At 42.3% G+C, this 18,478-nt stretch overlaps 1 protein-coding gene and 1 pseudogene across 1 annotated transcript; both read right to left on the bottom strand.

The window, feature by feature from the left end:
• Nucleotides 1-11,770: 11,770 nt before the first annotated feature.
• Nucleotides 11,771-12,263, bottom strand: LOC107514590 (annotated as a pseudogene).
• A 2,621-nt stretch (nt 12,264-14,884) lies between these two features.
• On the bottom strand, nt 14,885-18,245 carry LOC107514589 (WAP four-disulfide core domain protein 6A-like). Its single transcript, XM_016152445.2, has 4 exons — nt 18,131-18,245; nt 16,767-16,898; nt 15,297-15,464; nt 14,885-14,919 (listed from the first exon to the last, which is right to left on the bottom strand). Exons 1-4 carry the CDS (start codon nt 18,219-18,221, stop codon nt 14,885-14,887), a joined length of 426 nt encoding a protein of 141 aa, XP_016007931.2. The 5' UTR covers nt 18,222-18,245.
• Nucleotides 18,246-18,478: the final 233 nt, after the last annotated feature.

Here is an 18,478-nt window from a genome sequence, read left to right as displayed (position 1 = left end):
ACTACTGTGTGATATTGTAGCAGCTTAGCTCCTCCAAATCTCCATTTCTTCATTTGTAAAACTAAAGAGTTGAACTCCATCACCTCTGAGCACCCTTCCAGGTCTGATTTTCTAGGATATGACGAGTAGGATCTCTCAGGCTTTCACTTCCTGTCTTATAATCATTCTAGAGTAGATAATCTGCATGAAAAGAGGACTTTGAATCCGAAAGTGGGGTTCAAAGTTGACCTGAACATTTTCTAGTTGTGCGATCTTGGACAAATCGCCTAAATCTTTGACATGCAATTTCCTTCATGTAAAATGGTAGGATAATATCAATGCTCTAGGCTTACCAAAAGAGTCAAGATAACCTATGGAAAGCACTCATAAATAGAAAAGCATCCATAAATAGCAGCTTTTCTCAATCACTCAAGAAGACTCTTGAGAGCAGGGATCTTATCCTACTCATCTCCACAGTCTACATACCTAACACAGGCCTGGCTCTAAGTTCTCAATAAATATTTGTTAATAGAAAAGAAAAAAACCATGAGATCCTCTGAGGTAGGGTTACAAGTTTATATTATCCTTTTAAGAACCTCTGCTATAAGGAAGGAAAATGTAGTGGTCAACAGGACGGGCACACTTGGAGTCAGACATCTGCATTCAGGTCCTGGCTCCACTGCTTACAAACTCTATACCTTGGGAACATTATTTAGCCTCTCCGAGCTTCATTTCTTTCTTTTGTAAAATAAGGCAAATGATCTTATTTACTTTATTGACCAACTACTCTGATGCATGTAAAGGTCTCAGTATAACTTAGCTCTTAATAAATTCTGGTCTTAGAACTAATCAATTATGAAGATGCTACATAATAACACTTGTGAAATGCAGCTAAAGTAGTTCTTAGAGGAAAATTTGTAGTCATAAGCATTTATTTTAGAAAAGATGAAAAGTCATAAGTCAATTAGCCAAGCATAGCACTCAAGACCTTACAGAATAACAACAGAGCAAGCATCTCTAAAAAACTTAAGTGTACAGCAGAATCACCTGGAGGGCTTGTTAAAACACAGATTGTGAGAATCACTCATAGAGTGTCTGATCCAGAAGGACTGGAAATTCATAAGTTCTCAGGTAATAACAATTATATGCAGAAAGCTATATGTGAAGGATGCTCACCAACATGTTAACAGTGATAGTCTCAGGTGGGCAAGATTTTGACAAGTGTTTACTTTCTCCCTTATAGTTTTGTGTTTTGAATTTTCTGCAAAATATAGGTACTATTTTTATAAACATGTATTGTAATATGTATTTTTTAAAAAGGAGTATTACTGGCTGCTTCAAAATCTTGGAAATTACTGCTAACTGTCCTTATTTCCAATGGATTATCTTGGATATGCTGCATTTAAGCTCCCCAATTTCATTTGCAGATTTTAAACTTCAGCAAAGAAAGTAGACCAGAAAAAATCCTTTTTCTACATGTAGCGCTCTGACTTGGTTGTCCTTCACCTTCAAATTTTGGCTCATTTCTCCCCTTCTGAATCTTACCTTGCTAACAACCTGCCTCACCCCAGATTTTCAATCCCCTTTACCCTACTCGACCTTTTCTCTTTTTTTATTGCAGATTTATTATCTATGATGTGTATTATGTGTTGTCTGTCTCTCTCCCACTGGAACATAAATTCCACAAAGCAATTTGCTCCGAACTTTAGCCTGAGCACCTAGGACTGTGCCTGGCATACCATATGTATTTGATACAGTAAATCTAACTGAATCCCTATCCCATAAAATTAGAAATGGACTCTGTTCATGCTGCTGGGCCACCTCCAACTATTCCAAGGTTACTCTTAGAGCTCCCACTTCCATACCAACCTCTTTCTAGTTTCGACCGAATCTCTTGACAGAGGATGAGAAGCAGGAGAAGTGTGAGAGAGATGCGGTGCCGCATGTTGCCATTCATCCAGTGGCCCAACCTGGGCTTGGCATTTTAGCATAATAGGGGACCAATAGGGAGGAGCCTGGCCCACCTTCAGCTCATTCATCCCTAACTCCTGCTATTCACAAGGTGGGGCTACCCCTGGAACAGAGCGTTCAGCCAAAGCACAGCTCTGCCTTTCTCCTTTGGCCTTATCTGATCTGATTTTATCCAAGGCCACTTTGCTACACTTCCGGGTAGATGCCCCTTCAACACTAATAAAACAATAGGCACCATTTGCCGAGTGCCTTTACCTTTCCAGGCACCACATAAAATGCTCTTCACTCAATACTTCCCTCGAATCCACACAGGATTCCCAAGAAGCTTAGAACTCTCATTTTATAGATGTGGGGGGGGGAGTTAAATTGACCATTGTCACATGGCTAACAATTTTCAGAGTCAGGACTGTCCAGCTCCAGTTCCCTTCTATCACTCATTCATTTAACAAACGTTTATGAGTTCTCACAGTGTACCAGACAGAGTCTAAGTGCTGCCTCCCTCCCATCTGAGGGCTCCCAGAGAATTGTGGGAACAACACACACATTGTTGTATAGAAGGGCCCAATTTTGTTTGGTTTAGAAAATTATTCTGTCTAGAGACACACCACAATTTTCAGGTACCAGCACATTCTTCACTCACCTCCTTTCTCCGATCCTCTAGAGATCTGATATTTTTTCCAACACACAGCCAGTGTGCTTAATGGGATTTAATAAGTCTAAGACTGAGATTGTGCTTTTGAGTTCAGGGCCTCTTGACCTCGTGCAGGTCATGTGATCTCTCTGAGCCAGTTTTCTCATCTATAAATTGAGATTAATTATGCTGGTTAGCATAATTCCTATAACTGTCACAAGTGTTCAATGATTATACAGACACTTCATACATTTTCAATGCACACACATGCCACTTCCAGATGTGTGTGTGTATGTATGTGTGTGCGTGTATTGTTATCTTTTTGGAAATGGGAATGCTAACTGGACCAGAACCATACTTATTCTCTACAAAAATGTTACCCATCTTTGCATATTAATGGTAACTCTTTCTTCCTTTTCTTTAAATCCCCTGCAGCCATAATGATAGCATTCCTTGGACACTTCTTCTCCCAACTATAGTTCACACAATGGTTGGTCAACCTTCTCATTATCTGCTCATCTACACTGCTTCCTCTGCCTTTATTTCCCTGAAGGCTCCTCTGAAGCCTACATTTCAAATCTCTATGATGCATTTTCTTTTGTTTTGACAGGCCGACCAGGGTTATCCTTGGTATCTCTTTCTTTACCTCTCTTGGGTGGTCGAATCTGTTCATCAGAAACCAAAATAATGACAAAAGGAGGCTCCCAGAGAGTGAACAGACAGAATAAAGGCAGGATTGCCTAGGAGTGCTCTTGGCTTAGAGTTTACCACATTGCTCCCCTGCCTAGAGCAGTTGACCAGGAAATAAGAATGGCCCTTTTAACATACGATTCAGAAGAGCAGCTTTCATCTGGGGAGACTTGGCAATGTCTAGAGACATTTTTGATTGCCACAACTTGGTGGTGGAGGGCAAGGGCCAGGGATGCTGTTAAACATCCTACAATACACAGGACAGCCTCACAACAATGATCTGCCCCCAAACATCAAGAGTGCCAAGGTAAGGAAACCCTGAAAAGAGTTGTGGATATAAATAGTTCTTTAAATTATAAAAATATTTCCAACATGAGCAGTGTGATGAGGACTCCACGCAGTGAGGGTAGATCTTGATGAGGTCTTGCTGTACTTAGCTGAACAGGCCTTGTGGGTGGATGTGGGAGGTATCGGCCTTCGTAACCTGGCACTCTGTACCCAGGTTACCCTGAGGGATCTTTGGTCACAGCTCAGTGACTTGGGCCTTCCTCAGGGGATTTGCGTTGGTAGGGTTATTATAATTTCAGGAGATAGAGGGCAAGCATAAGATTTATTAGAGAAGTTAGCAGGAAGCTCTTGCTAGTTATCTATACTCATCAAAGGTGTCTTACTAACCCTATATCAACTACATGTGTGTAAAGAATTAAATTACTTTTGATTGAGAGCCATTGATTTGGGAGGTGTAAGGACTGGGGAAGTGAATGTGGGTGGGATTTTGAAAGAATAAAGTTTTCCCATTCAGATTCTAAACTCCATATAACCTTTACGTTTCCTAGAAGGGAGAAGGATACTAACATCACTTGAACACCAACCTCTCAGGGAATTTTCTGCCTTGTCTCATTACGTTCTCATAAAAAGTCCTGAAGATATTATCATCATCCCCATTTTACATAACAGGGAAACAGAGACATAAAGATAAGACTTGACACACACATACTAAGAAAGTTCATTTCTATTTTTTCCTTATTTATGTTCAGAATAAATGTACAGAGGGACAAAATAAGGTTTATTGCTTTAAGAGCAGAATCCATTTATGTATTCAGAAATCCAAGTGGAGACTTTAGAGTAGGGAGAAATTGTAGAATCCAGGAGCCTGGAACTCATCATAAGATATGGGAATTACCCACAGTGGGGAGTTCCAGGTTGATCCCTTTCCTGTAAGCTGTGACCCTACAAAGTTTGCATCTGCGTCGTCGTTGAGATCATGAAGAGGTGCCTGCCTTTTCCACTATGTTTGTTCTAATAATAATACTAGTCGTCACTGTTCATGGAACACCTGCATTCCAGGCAGTATGTTATGCACATTACATAACTCATCTTGTGTGGCCTTCACAAAAACTCTACAGAACAGGTTTTACTGTTTTGCATATTTCACAGATAAAGAAACCAAGACCCACGAGATATGCCCAAGGAGGTCATGAGATATGCCCAAGTTTGTTTGTACGTGGCCAGATTGGGATTTAACCTGAGCCTCTTGGACTTAAGCCTTTGTTAAACCATTATACTGCAACATTCTACCACTACTTCTCTAAGGGTCTCTGTCCCTCAGAGAGACAATCACCCTCCATCACTTTTCACATCTCAAAGAGACCATCAATTGTCCGCGAACTCAATGCCTTTCCACTGCTGGGCTATATTCCCTCTGGAAATGGAGTCTGGAGGTAGAAGAAAGAAGGGACTCAGAGAGAGGAAGGTTTGGTGTGGCAGAGATCCTAGACTTGGGATGGAGATAGAATTGACTTAATTCTGGTAAAATATAGTAACTTTGTGCCAGTACAGCTCCATTTTCTGCTCTCCTCATTTATGCTTTTATCATATTTATTACATTTTCTTTTTTTCTTTTTTCTTTTGCGTTCCTAAGTTAGCAATTTTTAAATTTTTCCCCATATTTATTGCATTTATACATGTTGTAAATCTAACAATACAGTGCTATAATTATTGCCTTTAACAATATTACCCTTCCAAAAGAAATTAAGAGTATACACACTCACACGTATACACACATAGTTTTGTGTTTACCCACATATTAACCATTTTTTTGTATTTGGTCTTTCCTGTAGATCCAAATTATCATCTGGTGTCATGTGCTTTTAGCCTTAAGGATTGGGTCTGGTAGCACCAAATTCTCAGTTCGTGCTTATACAGAGTAGTATTTTGCCTTTATTTTCTTTAATTGAAAAATTTATTGAAAGGCTATAGATTCATATGCAGTTGTAAGAAATAATACCCTTTACCTAATTCCCCCCAATGGTAATATTTTGGAAAAAAAACCATAGTACAGTATCACAAATGTGATATTGAAAAAACTGATCTCATTCAGATTTCTGTTTTACTTGTACTCATTTGTGTGTATATGTATGGGTATGTATGTGTGTGTGTGTGTGTGTATGTGTGTGTGTGCATGTACTTAGTTCTGTATGATTTTACTGCTCGAGTAGATTTGTGTATCCACCTATATTGTCACGATATTGCAAAGTTCTATTACTATAAATATCCTTAGATTAGCCCGTTTATACCATACTTTTCTCTTTTCCACTCCACCCATCCCCAAATCTATAGCCTCTGGCAACCACTAATCCCTTATCTATTTCTAAAATTTTGTTATTTCAAAATGTCATATAAATAGAATCACACATATTTAATCCTTTGGAACTGGCCTTCAAAAAACTCACCATAATTCCCTAGAGAGTCATCGAATTGTTGTATGCATCATTAGTTCATTCTTTTGCACTGCTGAGTACTAGCCCATGGGTGTACCATGGTGTGTTCATCTATTCAGCTGTTGAAAGGCATCTGGGTTGTGTTGGGCTATTATTATAAATGAAACTACCGTGAACATTCATGTACAGGTTTTTGTGTGAATGTAAGTTTTTATTTCTTTGGGATAAATGCTCAAAAGTGCAATTTCTGGGTTGTATTGTAATATTTAGTTTTATTTAAAAAAAAAAAAAACTGCCAAGCTGTTTTCCAGATTAGTTGTACCATTTTACATTCCCAGCAGCAATGTATGAGTAATCATTTCTCCAAATCCTTGCTAGCATTTGTTGTTGTCTTCACTCTTTTATTTTAGCCGTTTTGATAGACGAGTAGTGATATCTCATTGTGGTTCTAATTTGCACTTCCTTGATGGCCAATGGTGTTGAACACCTCTTCGTAAGTTCATTTTTCATCTGTATATTATTTTAGGTGAAATATCTGTTCATGTCCTTTGCCCATTTTCTGATCGAACTGTGTACTGCTGGGTTTTGAGAGTTCTTTATGTATTATAGATACTAGTGATTGTTGTATATGTGGTTTGTTGCCTTTATTTTTAAAAAGTAGTTTCTCTGAATATGGAATTCTTGTTTGATTTTGTTTCAGTGCTTCGAATATATTATTCTAATGCCTTCTAGACTCTTTTTTTTTTTTTGTCTGATGGGAGGTCAGCCTTTAATTGTCTTATTGGTCACTTGTATGTGAAGAGTCATTTTTTGCTAGTGGTTTTCAAATATTTCTCTTTGTCTCTTAGACCAGCATATCTGAATGCTTTGGAGCAGGAAAAAAGTTTGTCTTTAAATTTTTGGGTAGTTGACAGGATCATCCTCAGGACCAGAAAATAAGGTTAGGAGAATGAGTACAAACAAGGAAGACTGCAAAGCCAAGGCCGCAGTCAGCGGAACACTAGACGCTGGGCACCCATCTTGCACTGATGATGCCGTCTCTGTCATCCTGCCACTGCTGCCCCCGGAAACGGGATGAGGCTGTCGGCTATCTGCCGCCAAAAGAATGAGATTGTCATTGTCCTTGCATCTTTGCTTACGAGCTCCCAATTCAGCGTTTAAGGTGGAAACATCTGATTGGCTGAGCCTAAGACAGATGTCCATTTTTTAGCTGCACAAGAGGCTGGGAAAGTGAGTATGCTAGAAATTTACCTAGTCTTTCAACTCCAAGCCCATCCTTCTATACTCTTCTCTGATGCTTGGAATGAGACTCTGCAAACTAAGTTTTCTCTTACCCTTTTGCCAGTTTGCTTCTTGTTAGACTCTGAGAAAATTAAAAGGTGAAATGAGGGGAGAAGGGGTTTTTCTTCCTGTTTCTGGCTCTCATCAGCATCTCTCCAACAGCAGAAAACAGTGACACCTCCGATCTCTGGATCCTTTTGGCATTTTTCAAATCAGCTGCATTACGCCTCTTTGGAAATACCAGCACTGCCTGTAGACCCAGTGGATCAACACACCGTGAGCCACGTTCCTCTCAGAAGTCCGAACACCAGCCACAGTGCATTTTAGAGGACCGACTGCCAGTCACACGGCCCTCACCTCTTTGTCTTTCCAGAGTTGTGAGCACCAGGGCCTGGGCCCCTTCTATGAACTCTTAGGTCTAGTAACCCCAAATATTTTATTCTCCCAAACCTAGGAGTGATGGATGCCTCCGGTTCTTCCGCTTTGGGGCTGTTATCCTTACAATACTCAAGCAATCAATTCTCAGTATTAAATTCTCTGTTTGAAATATTAAGTATGGTTTCTGTATCCTTTACTGAACCGCCCCCCCCCCCCGATTGATAAAGTGAGAGTCTGGCCCTTCATTCATTCATTCATTTTTATTTTTTTATTTTTTAATCACAGTGGACATATAATATTGCATTAGTTTCAGGTGTACAGCATAGTGGTTAGACATTTATATAATTTATAAAGTGATCCTCCCGATTAATCTAGTACCCACCTGCCACTATATATAATTATGACAATATTATTGACTATATTCTCTATGCTGCAGTCTACATTCTGTTTTGTAACTACCAGTTTATGCTTCTTACCCCTTCACCATCTTTGCCCAGCCTCACAACTCCCTTCCCATCTGGCGATCTCCGGTTCGTTTTCTGTATCTACAGATCTGTTTCTGTTTTGTTTGTTCATTTATTTTGTCCCTTAGATTCCACATGTAAATGAGATCATATGGTAATTGTCTTTCTCTGACTTATCCCTCTTCGCATAATACCCTCGAGGTCAATCCATGTTGTTGCAAATGGTAAGATTTCATTCTTTTTTTATTGGCCCTTTCAACTTTTATAGTGGAACCCTGGTTTTAGGTCACACCAAGACTTCCCATGGTAAAGAATTCTTCAACTGAAGGAATAAGCTTAATATGCTTAATATTAAAAAAAATATATTAAAACTAGCCACGATGTCCACTCCGATTTTCAGCTAGGCTGTGGGGTCTGGCAACACCTTGCTACTCTTCAAACTTGGATTTTAGCTCTACTTTTGCTATTGATTTGCTATGTAATCTTGGATATTTATTTCCTACTGAAGCTTCCATTTGTACATGTGTGAAAAAAGGAAGGTTGTTGGGGCTGGTGGAGCAATAGTTCCCTCAACTTGGACATTCTCTGAGTTTTCAAACCCACTGCAGCTTCTTCTGCATATTCCTGGCTCCGTGGGCAGCTTCGAAGGGAGAGTAAGGAGAGGGAAGGTGAGGTGTCCTGGGACTGTATGGCACCATGAGTGACAAAGATTCCGCTCAAAGTGTCCTCTGGATTCTAGAAGGCAAGAGAAACAGTTGACAACCAAGAGACGCAGCATCTCCCACTGAGATCCTTATAAGGCAGAGGTTGCCTGTGTTCACCCCCAAGGCCTCTGGGTTCAGCGGATGAGCAGACACTGTCAACTACAGGGCACACTCTGACCATTTCCAAGGACCTCTCTGGTCCATGGGCCCCAAGAACAGATGATTCCGTTTCAACCACTCATGTACATCAACCCCAAGCAAGGACCGAGAGGTACCGATGGAGTAGACAAGCACCAGGCACTTATCAGATTTGGCAGGCCTCCTGAGCTGCCATACTTTCTCAGACTTAGAAGTACTCTTTTGACATCATTAGTCCATCACTTGCAACTGATGGATGGGAAATCGAGGTCCCGGGAGGAACATTCCTCCACCCTACCCCATCCCAACCAGGTCATATGTTCAACCAGGGGCAAAGTTGGGATTTGGATTTGGATCTCTTTATTCCCAGCTAGGTGCTCTTCCCACAGGATGCAGACCAATGATGACTCATGGGTAATTTGGTCTGGATTATAAAGATACACAAGACTGAGACAGGCCTCCCAGGAGAACAGATTAACTCTTATAGAGATGTAGAGGCAAGGGCAATATAAATGAAGGGACACCACACACGGGGACCACTTGGCTGCAAAACCATCAAACTAGCAGTGTTTTGGGGGGGCCTTCAGCATGACCCTGCCTTAATCGGCTCCCACTTTCAATGATTCTAACATTTTCTCCCCATCTCTTTCTACACCGGGAGCAAAAACCAATAGACTTCTTAAGCTTTAATTCCCCACCCCACCCCACCCCCGACCCCACTGATGGATTGGCTCTTAAATATCATTTAATCCACAGGTTCTGAAACTTTAAAGTCACTTAGTAATACTTTCTTGAAATACAGATTCCTAGACTCTACCCATAGAGATCACAATCTCCTAAATCCAGAAGATCCATATTTTAGACAAGCCCCACCCCCCAAGTGATTCTAATGTTGGTGTTTGCTAATGGCATTTTCGGAAATAGTCATCATTTTAACCAGCCTGTTTTAAAGAGGAAGAAACTGAGACATGAGGACAGGGAAGGTCTTGCTCAACAGTAAATAGATCTCAGACTCTCTTTACGAGCCTCTTGACACAGGTCATCCTCAACGATGAACTTATTTGGAAGGGATGTCCAGATTTTGGTGTGCCGTGATGACCAAACTTCCTGCTCTGGGCTCTCTTCTCAAGGCCGGCACCCTCCTATCTTGCCCAGTCCTTTGGGGACCCCTTCCTTTCTTCCTCCAGACTTCTCCATGCCTCCCTTTCCCCCTTCATTCCCCTCCTTTGCTCTCTCTTTCCTCCCACTTCCTTCCTGTTTGTTCCAATTACCTACCTCTTGCTGTGAATAAATTTCCCCCAAACTTAGATTAAAACAGCCATTTTATTTTATTTTTCTCATCATTTTGTGGGTGAGGAATTTGGGAAGGAGTCAGCTTGGTGGTTCTCTCTTGGGGTCTTCACATGATTGCAGTCAGATGTCTGCTGGGGCTTCTGAAGGCTCTCTTAGGTTGGGAGCTTTTGTTCACATGGTTGGAAACTGATTCTGGCTCAGGTAGGGCTTAGCCGGGTCTGTTGACCAGAGCGTCGACATGTGCCTCTCCAGCATGTCTGTCTCAGGAAAGTTGGACCTCTTACATGGCAGCTACCCTCTATGCCACCCAAACAGCATCCTAAGAGGATCAAGTGGGAGTTACAGTTTCTAGTCTAACTTTGGAAGCCACGTAGCATCATTGGGCTTTACCGTAGTCAAAGGGAGAGTATATAGACTCTACTTATACACAAAAGGCATATGAATGAATTTTGGGACTTTGACTTTTTTTTTCATTACAGTTTTATTTAATGAGTATTATTATTATTATTATTTTTGTAGAAAACTTAGGATTTCTACAAAGGAAATAATATTCTATTAAGAAGAAAGATATATCTATTCACGTATAACTTTGTTCAACAAAGATCCTCTTTGTAAGATCTAAACTCATAAATAGACCTAAACTGGCAGTACCTAGTGTTCATTTGTTGTGGGTAGATTTCTCATTTTACAGACAAGCCTCTTACTTATGGGAAGAGGTTCTAGGTTTCAGAACGCCTTTAGTATATATTTCCTGCTACCCAAGGGGCAAAATTCACCTGCCGTCCATCAAATGGCATCCACTTACAGCTGCAGGGCATTCTGCAGGGGCGCTGTTCTGCTCCAGAGTTAAATACGTACAAAACAGAGTTAAATACCTATAAAGATATAATGCACACAGGATAATCCCCTGGTAACCATATACGCCCTCCAATCTTATAGAACTATAATTTGCTTACTGTTCCTCAAATAAAATTTTTATTTTTTTAATTTTTCGAAATTTTTTTCAAATAAAAATTTAAAATTCCTATCTCTTGACTACCTTTCTCCATTCGTTCCCCTCCCAGTTTCTCTCAGCTGGAATCCTATATAAACTTCCATCCAAATACTACCATTTCAAGGGCCAGGCAAAGTCCCATCTCGCCACCAAAAACAAAGTCTTCCCAGACTATTCTACTCCACGGTAATCTAGACTCTGACCCTCTTTAGCTTTTACCAAGCATTGGACTTCAATCTCTTTGCTGCCTAATACTGTTACTTAGCTTTTTCACAAGTGTTTGACTTATCTCCCAATTATATTGTAAGCTTTTAAAAGGCAGATTTTTATATTCTGTTTTTAACATATTCCTCACGCACCTACACTGTAAACGCTCTACATGTCTTGGTTTTGAAAAGTAACACGGTCAATCCAGATAGGACCCAACATGTACATTTAGTGTTCCTTCTAGATTTTTCTGGGACCAATCTATGGCCTCGGTATAAACGTGGATTTTCTGCTAGCCCAATAAATTTTTTGTTTTGGTGTCAGAGCTCGTCAGCTGACCCTGCGTCCTGGCCACGGGACTGCAGTCGTTCATCTTGTGGGAACTTAACTTCGATGTTCTAAACGAAATGTAGATCATCCTTCTGATTTTCTCATAAAGTTCATCCATGACACGCTTCCTTTTGGCAAGTTTTTTGTCATCTGGTTTGTTCAGGTCTTCCTCAAAATCAATGGTTGTTTCCTGTGGAATGTGTTCCATTTTTTTTTCTGCCAAACTGCTCCCAGAAGTAACTTTGTAAAAAAAACAAATAACATCTCCAGCTGCCTCAGGTACACTTGCTCCAGGTAACTCTTGTGTTGTGGTTTGTTCTTTAATTGTTTAGCAGCTTTGTTGCAACCTGAAAACTTTGAAAAGTTTTGGACTGGCGCGATGTGCTGGCCACGTCTCCCCTTCGTGTCATTCTCGTAGATTAAGAAAATAGCTGGAGGCTGGAAGCTAATTCCACATTTCTTGGCAGTGCTCACCATTCTCACATACACTTTGGGGTAAATCACAAGAAATCTGATGAAAATGTGTTAGTCACATAATGACTTCCTGGAAGGGGAGGGGGAGGCCTGGAGCTCAGGGTCGGCATGCAAGGGTCATGCGAGGGTCAGTGTCAGGGTCAGGCTGGGACCCTGCTTTTTTTTTTTAAATGAAAGATCATATTTTTTATTATGTTTTATTTTTGCATTAAAATCACAAGAGTTTAAAATTAACTTAAATTTATAACAATTTAAATTATTTTTGTAATTTTATTTTATTATTAGTTTCAAGTATACAGTACATTGGTTAGACATTTATATAGTTTAGGAAACGACCCCCCTGATTACTCTGTCTTCCCTCTGGCTCGTTACCTTACTGCTGTCTGCATTCCCTGTGCCGCGTTCCCCATCCCCGTGACCATCTATCAACTACTAATTTGTACTTCTTTAACCCTTCACCCCTTTCTCCTGCCACCCCATCTCCCTCCCCTCTGGCCGACACTAGATGGTCTTCTGTATGTGTGAGTCTGTTTGCGATTCATTTGTTTTGTTCGTTTTGTTCTTTAGCTTTTAAACTTTTCCATGATCCAATATCCTTTCTTTCTTTATCCCTCTTTTCTTCGTCTCCTCTTTGCTTCCCCATATCTCCTTCTTTCAAGACTCTCTCCGTTTTCTTCTATTTTTTAATTGTTGTGCTGTACGTTGGGACCGTCTCAGTTTACTGAAGGCCCAAGAAACAAACTCATGAGCCCTTTTAGAGACGGATCTTGAAGTTGATGGAGCTCAAACCTCAGTGCCCCTCACTTGAGAAGCCCCGTTAAGACTCTGGGAGTGGCCCGAGTAAGATGTTCATGTGGTCACGTGATTTGTATTATCTATGAAAGTCAGATATTCTAACCATAACCAGTCCCACTGCCCTCCCTTTCCACTCCGACTTTCCCTGTGTCACACTGCTTCCGGGTCAGGCGGTGATAGAATGGCTGCTAGCATTTTTGGCATCCAGCTAAAAGGAAGTTGCGTTGGGGGATATATTTAGTTTGGAGTTAATGGCCTATATTTAGGTTGCCCTCAGTCACTTCTGTGTATTATAAGCTACCGCTGTCTGTCCCGATGCAGGAATGACTCTTAGCAAAATTCCTGTCACCTGCTACTGTGCCAGTTCTCGACGTGACGACACGTCGTCATGGAGCCAGAGGTTGTGTCGCAGTAGAATGTATCTACCCCAGAGAAATGCAGGTGGTGAGAGAGAAACGAACTTTGAGATCTTTGAAGCCAGGAAAATCTGTCTGTGGAAAATTCTTCCAAACATCAAATACATACATTTATAAAACTAAAAAAAAAAAAATACTTCTTAGGGAAGCCTGCTTACTAACAAGAATATACTCAGTAATTCGATATTTACCATGTTAAATGCAGTGCGCATTTTTTTTCTTTTTTGATGGAATTGTACAAAAGAGAATGTATTAAAACACAGATTCCTGTGTTTTAAGGGCAAAAACCTGTGGTAGAACTGCAACTATCGTGTATGGCTGTACGTATCTTATGCAGCCCAACTACAGTTGAAATCAAAATACGATCATTGTTTGATCAGCTCTATTCAACAAAAGATTGAAAAATCTTTCCATAGAAATTAATTATTAAAAATTAATTAATAATTAATCTTATGATTTTGTGTAATTTGTGGTATTTGTTAGCTTTTCTAAATATGCAATTGATTGTAATTTTCTTTCTCATGTGAAATAATATTCACTTTTCAATTGAATCTGTGTTCATTTTTAAAAGGAACTCTAACTTCATAAATTTTAGGGCATATAAGACTTGGATCTTAAGCATCTTATAACAAGTGTCACCAGAGTTCTCAATCTGCAGGATTTTCATACTCCCCTCTCCCCTTTTTGGCATCACTAGAAGACCCAATGACTTCTTCTCTGAGAATTGCACACAGGGAGCAGATGTGAATTATTCAGCCTCAGAGATATCAGACCTCACAGAGCACTTTATTAGGGAAAACTGGAGGCTTCCAAAGGATGAACGGGGGCCCTGAAAGCTGAAGAGACAGGGTCACACACTGAGAAAGGGTCAAAAGGTGAAGGACATTATGTTTGAAGAGAAGCTGAACTGGAGGAAAGGCAGTAAGCAAATCCTGGAGTTCACCTTTGGAACATCCAAGGTCTTGGCAGCTGAGATTTGGCCAGTGGAAACCAATATGAGCCAAATCCTGGAGGTTGTTCCAGTTCAAGTTATCATATCCAAAAATATGACGAAACTGTGAGATAGCAAAACAGAAAAGAATGAGAAGTGACGTCAGAAGCATGGCGATGTGAGGGGTCTCCCTGGATCTCTCCCCTTGAAATAATAACAAGCCGAACATCTGCAACTCAAAATAGAAAAGAATGAGATGCTTGGGCCCTAATCCCCTTAAGAACCAAATCTTGCAGTTAATGGAAAAAGAGAAGTGAGATCATTTCTATGTGTTTTCACACAGGACAAAGTCACAGTGGAGTGACTTTGGGGGCTCCTAGAGTGATCACGTGTTTTGGTTTTCCAGTAGAGTCCCTGTTTACGCCTGTCGTTCCAGTCTAATGATTAGTGGCACCCCCCCTTTCGCTCTCCCAAGTTTCTTGGTTTAGTCAATAAAGCATGTGATTGTCCAGGCTATACTCACCTTAAGAAAGAAAAGGAAGAGAATCAGTTAGGAGATTTGGTGAGAAGTAAAGACCTAGAGTGACTGGCTCCTGCCTGGTGCCCAGCGCTGGGCTGATTCACTGGCCCTTCTCCTGACTTGGTCTTGGACACTCCACCACTTCCACTTCCTCTCTGCACCCCTCTTCGTTTTATGCTTGCCAATCGTGACCACTGTTTCCTTTCCCACCCTCTTTTTCCCAAAACATCCTCTACTTGTCTCATGCGAGGTCCCATCTTACCTCCTGATTGGATTATATCAGCTCCAAACCTGCCAAGTTCTTGGAATAGACCAGCCAACACCCAGACCTCCCAGTATGGCCCTGGTGTGCATGGGAGTCTGGGACCCCTGGGACTTACATTTTTTTTGGCAGATGTCCTGGCAGACATATTCAGATTGGAAGTTGTTATTGTTCCCTTGGCAACCACCATAGATGAATTTGAAGCACATCTGAGTATTTCTATCATACCACCAGCGTGGAATGTAGGCCAGGCAGGGGCCAGCTACCTTTGGCAAACTGCATATGTCTGCAGGGAGATTGCAGGGTAGAGCAGTTTGGGTGCCTGCTCCCTAGAGAACATCCCAGGCTTGTGCAAAGGCACACGTGTGATACTTTCAGAGCAGCATGTGCCTAGAAAGTCCATCCCACCCTTGCTCACAGGGTGCATTGCTTTTCACGCCTCAAAACCCTTCTCAGAGATCAAACACTTCTACGATGTCTTTCCTGGCTCTACTCTCTCCTCCTTGTTTTTCTTGATTGCTTCTCAATCTTGCACACACACCTACCATGTCTATGTAATTATTTGTTTATATTTTCTGACACTTCCATGAGAATGTGAGAATTGTGCCCTATCGTCATCTAAGTACACGAGTTCTTAGCAGATAATTTGGCATCGATGCTTCAGGAATGTTTACTAACTATGGGCAGTGAATACATATTGCAATATATTTACACCATACTGTTGAATCATACACTTCAAACTTATTGGATTTTGTTGCTCAATGTTACCCCAATAATTTTTAATAATAAAAAAGAAAAAAGATTTTAAAAAATGACCTAATGTATCTTGATCTTCAAGAAGCATTTATAGAGCAACTGTTTTGTGCATAGTGCTGTGACGTACAAATAGAGTTCTTTATAACCTTTCAGTTTAAGATCTTTCAGATGTTAAATTGTGAACCCCTTTCCCAGGAAAACCTTTCCTGAGTTCCCTGGCTCCACTGAGCAAGGGAAGGCCTTCACGGTGTGTCAGGGGCACCTGCAAATATTTGTGGAATGAATGCATGGATGAATACTCCTTGATGGTTTTCTTTAAAGCACAGCGATATGGGCAGAGAGAAAAAAGTGGTTAGGGAAAGGGAAAGCACCCTGGGTTTCTATAGACAGAGAGACCTGGAGGGAAAAAAGTCAGGAAATAAAAATCGTGTACCTCTCTCTTATAGCTATCCTATCACCTGACACCATGTTGGCATTTGATGGGACTTCGCGGCTACTTGGCATCTCAGAGGATCACAGAAGCTTAACCAAGAGACCATGTGGTCTAATGCCCTCATCTTCATTGCAGATAGGGAAACTAAGGTCCGTCAAAGGAAAACGATGTTACTCATATCACATACCTAAATAGCAGCATAAATGAAATAACACCACGATCCCCACACCCACCCCAGTCTAGCACTGTTAGGATTTGTATCGAGTAGAAGATGCACCCAGGCCCTTGGTCAGACACCAGCCATCAGTGACCCAGAGGAAGGGTCCAGTGATGCCAGTGCGGGCTGAAAGTGGAGGCGGGGATGAGGGCGCTGGGTAGTGCGAGGGGTTTGTGAGTTACCTTCTTTAAGGTTTAAACATTTCTTTGCACAGTTAAACTTGCAACACTTCATCCTCTGCGGGCAGTGTCTGCTCTTCGTACATTGATTGATTTCTTGGATTTCACATTTTGTTCTCGATCTGGGACAGAGTCCTGAGGGAGGGGAAGAGGGGACCTTGAAGGGGCCAGAGCCCTCCAGTCATAGGTCCGTGGACCACTGCGGAATCGAGGGAACTTGTCTTCACTTCATGGTGCCAGAAAGTGGGGACCTTCAGAGCGCTCTCGATTTTCACACCGCTGCCCTCCCCCCCCCCCAACCCCATAACGAATCACCATCTAATCGCTAAACCCAGCCCTACCCCTACCTACTCCCACGGCCCAGAGAGTGTCAGGGGAAAGGATGCTCTCCCCGAAGACTGCCCTGGTCGCTCTGCTTCCTGTGTTTGGAAGCTCCTTGCGTGCGGGCGGGGGAGCCACAGGTCTTGGTGACGGAGATCTCCGTTTCTGGAGTCAGAGGACCAGGCTTTTGAATTCTGCGCAACCCTCGATGAGGCAGGCACCATCTCTGAACCTCTATTCCCTCATTTGCCTACAGCGCTGTTTGGAGGATTAATGTGGCGAATCTTGTCAAACCATTGTCAAGCTGCCTGGAGCATAATAAGAATAACTCGTACTGGCGACATGCTCGCTGTGCGCTGGTCCTATCCTCCTCCTTAGTCCTCACGACAACGCTACAGGCAAGCCCTCTGAATATTCACATTTCATAAACAGAGGACTCTGAAGCACAGGGAGGGGCTGTGAACTTGCCCAAGGTCGTATGGCTGCGAAGGAACGGAGCCAGGATGTGAACCTGCAGCGTATGGCTCCACTGCTGCCTGAGTGTGCCGTACGTTTAGCTGCGAGTTGTAGGAGTCTTCACAGCTCCCCATTTCAAGAGACTTCCAGAGACCATTCTTTACCCCCAAAAGCAAGAATCCCCTGTGGCTGCCGGTGCGGGAAGGCTTTGGGGGGTTGCAGCGGGAAGATTTGGAAGCTGGTGGGGGCGGTGCTGCGGGAGCGGCTTTTCTTATGAGAAAGGCCCTAAAGCTTCCCAAGTTCCCTTAGTCCCTGTCGTGAGCTCCAGGTCCAGGAACTTCCAGGAAGCAAAATGCCCTCTCAGAATGACAGTGGAGAGTCAGTCGCCACAGACTCAGACTCCTGCATTCACCGAGGACATCTTACCAGGAGGAAGGGGGCCGGAAGGATGACCTCAAACATCTCCACTCTGCCACCCAGGATCCCAGGCTGAGGTGGAGGAAAGCGTTCCTCAGCCCTAGAATTCTTTGTTCCTTCCTCCCGGCAAGATTCTGTGTCTCTACTGGACAGGCTGAGTCCCCAGTACTTACTGCGAAAGAACCCCTGAACCAGCTCAGGTTCCTGGACACCCCCCAGAAGGATGAATGGTACCAGTATTGGTAGAAGTCCCGAGAGCCCCATTTTAGGAGGGGCCAGCCTGGCCAGTGGCACCAAAACTAAGAACTACTTCTGAGCAGCAACTGCTTCTGAGCTTTTGACTGTCCTGGCACAGCCTAACCCTCCGGGAGCCACATATCACTGGAGACAAGCCAGCCGCCCTCCCGCCTCTGGGGAACACCAAGTCCCTGAGGCCATAGGTGGGACTAGCTGGCACCCATAGGACCAACCCTGGGGGAAGGGGTTTCTTATAGGCAGCACCCAATCCTCAGTGAGCTGAG

Source organism: Rousettus aegyptiacus, unplaced genomic scaffold, assembly GCF_014176215.1.
Source record: "Rousettus aegyptiacus isolate mRouAeg1 unplaced genomic scaffold, mRouAeg1.p scaffold_m13_p_12, whole genome shotgun sequence".
Classification (NCBI taxonomy): domain Eukaryota; kingdom Metazoa; phylum Chordata; class Mammalia; order Chiroptera; family Pteropodidae; genus Rousettus; species Rousettus aegyptiacus.
The sequence above is the reverse complement of the archived record's forward strand: the minus strand, read 5'-3'. Positions and strand labels throughout refer to the sequence as shown.

Bases quoted from the DNA above. Each gene is read 5' to 3' on its own strand.
- LOC107514589 (XM_016152445.2), bottom strand. From the start codon at position 18,221: ATGGGGCTCTCGGGACTTCTACCAATACTGGTACCATTCATCCTTCTG. The intron at 16,899-18,130 runs GTAAGTACTGGG...CCCCTCCCTCAG, and splicing joins GGTTCAGGGGTTCTTTCGCA to GACTCTGTCCCAGATCGAGA. The intron at 14,920-15,296 runs GTAAGTCCCAGG...TTCTTTCTTAAG, and splicing joins GGACATCTGCCAAAAAAAAT to GTGAGTATAGCCTGGACAAT.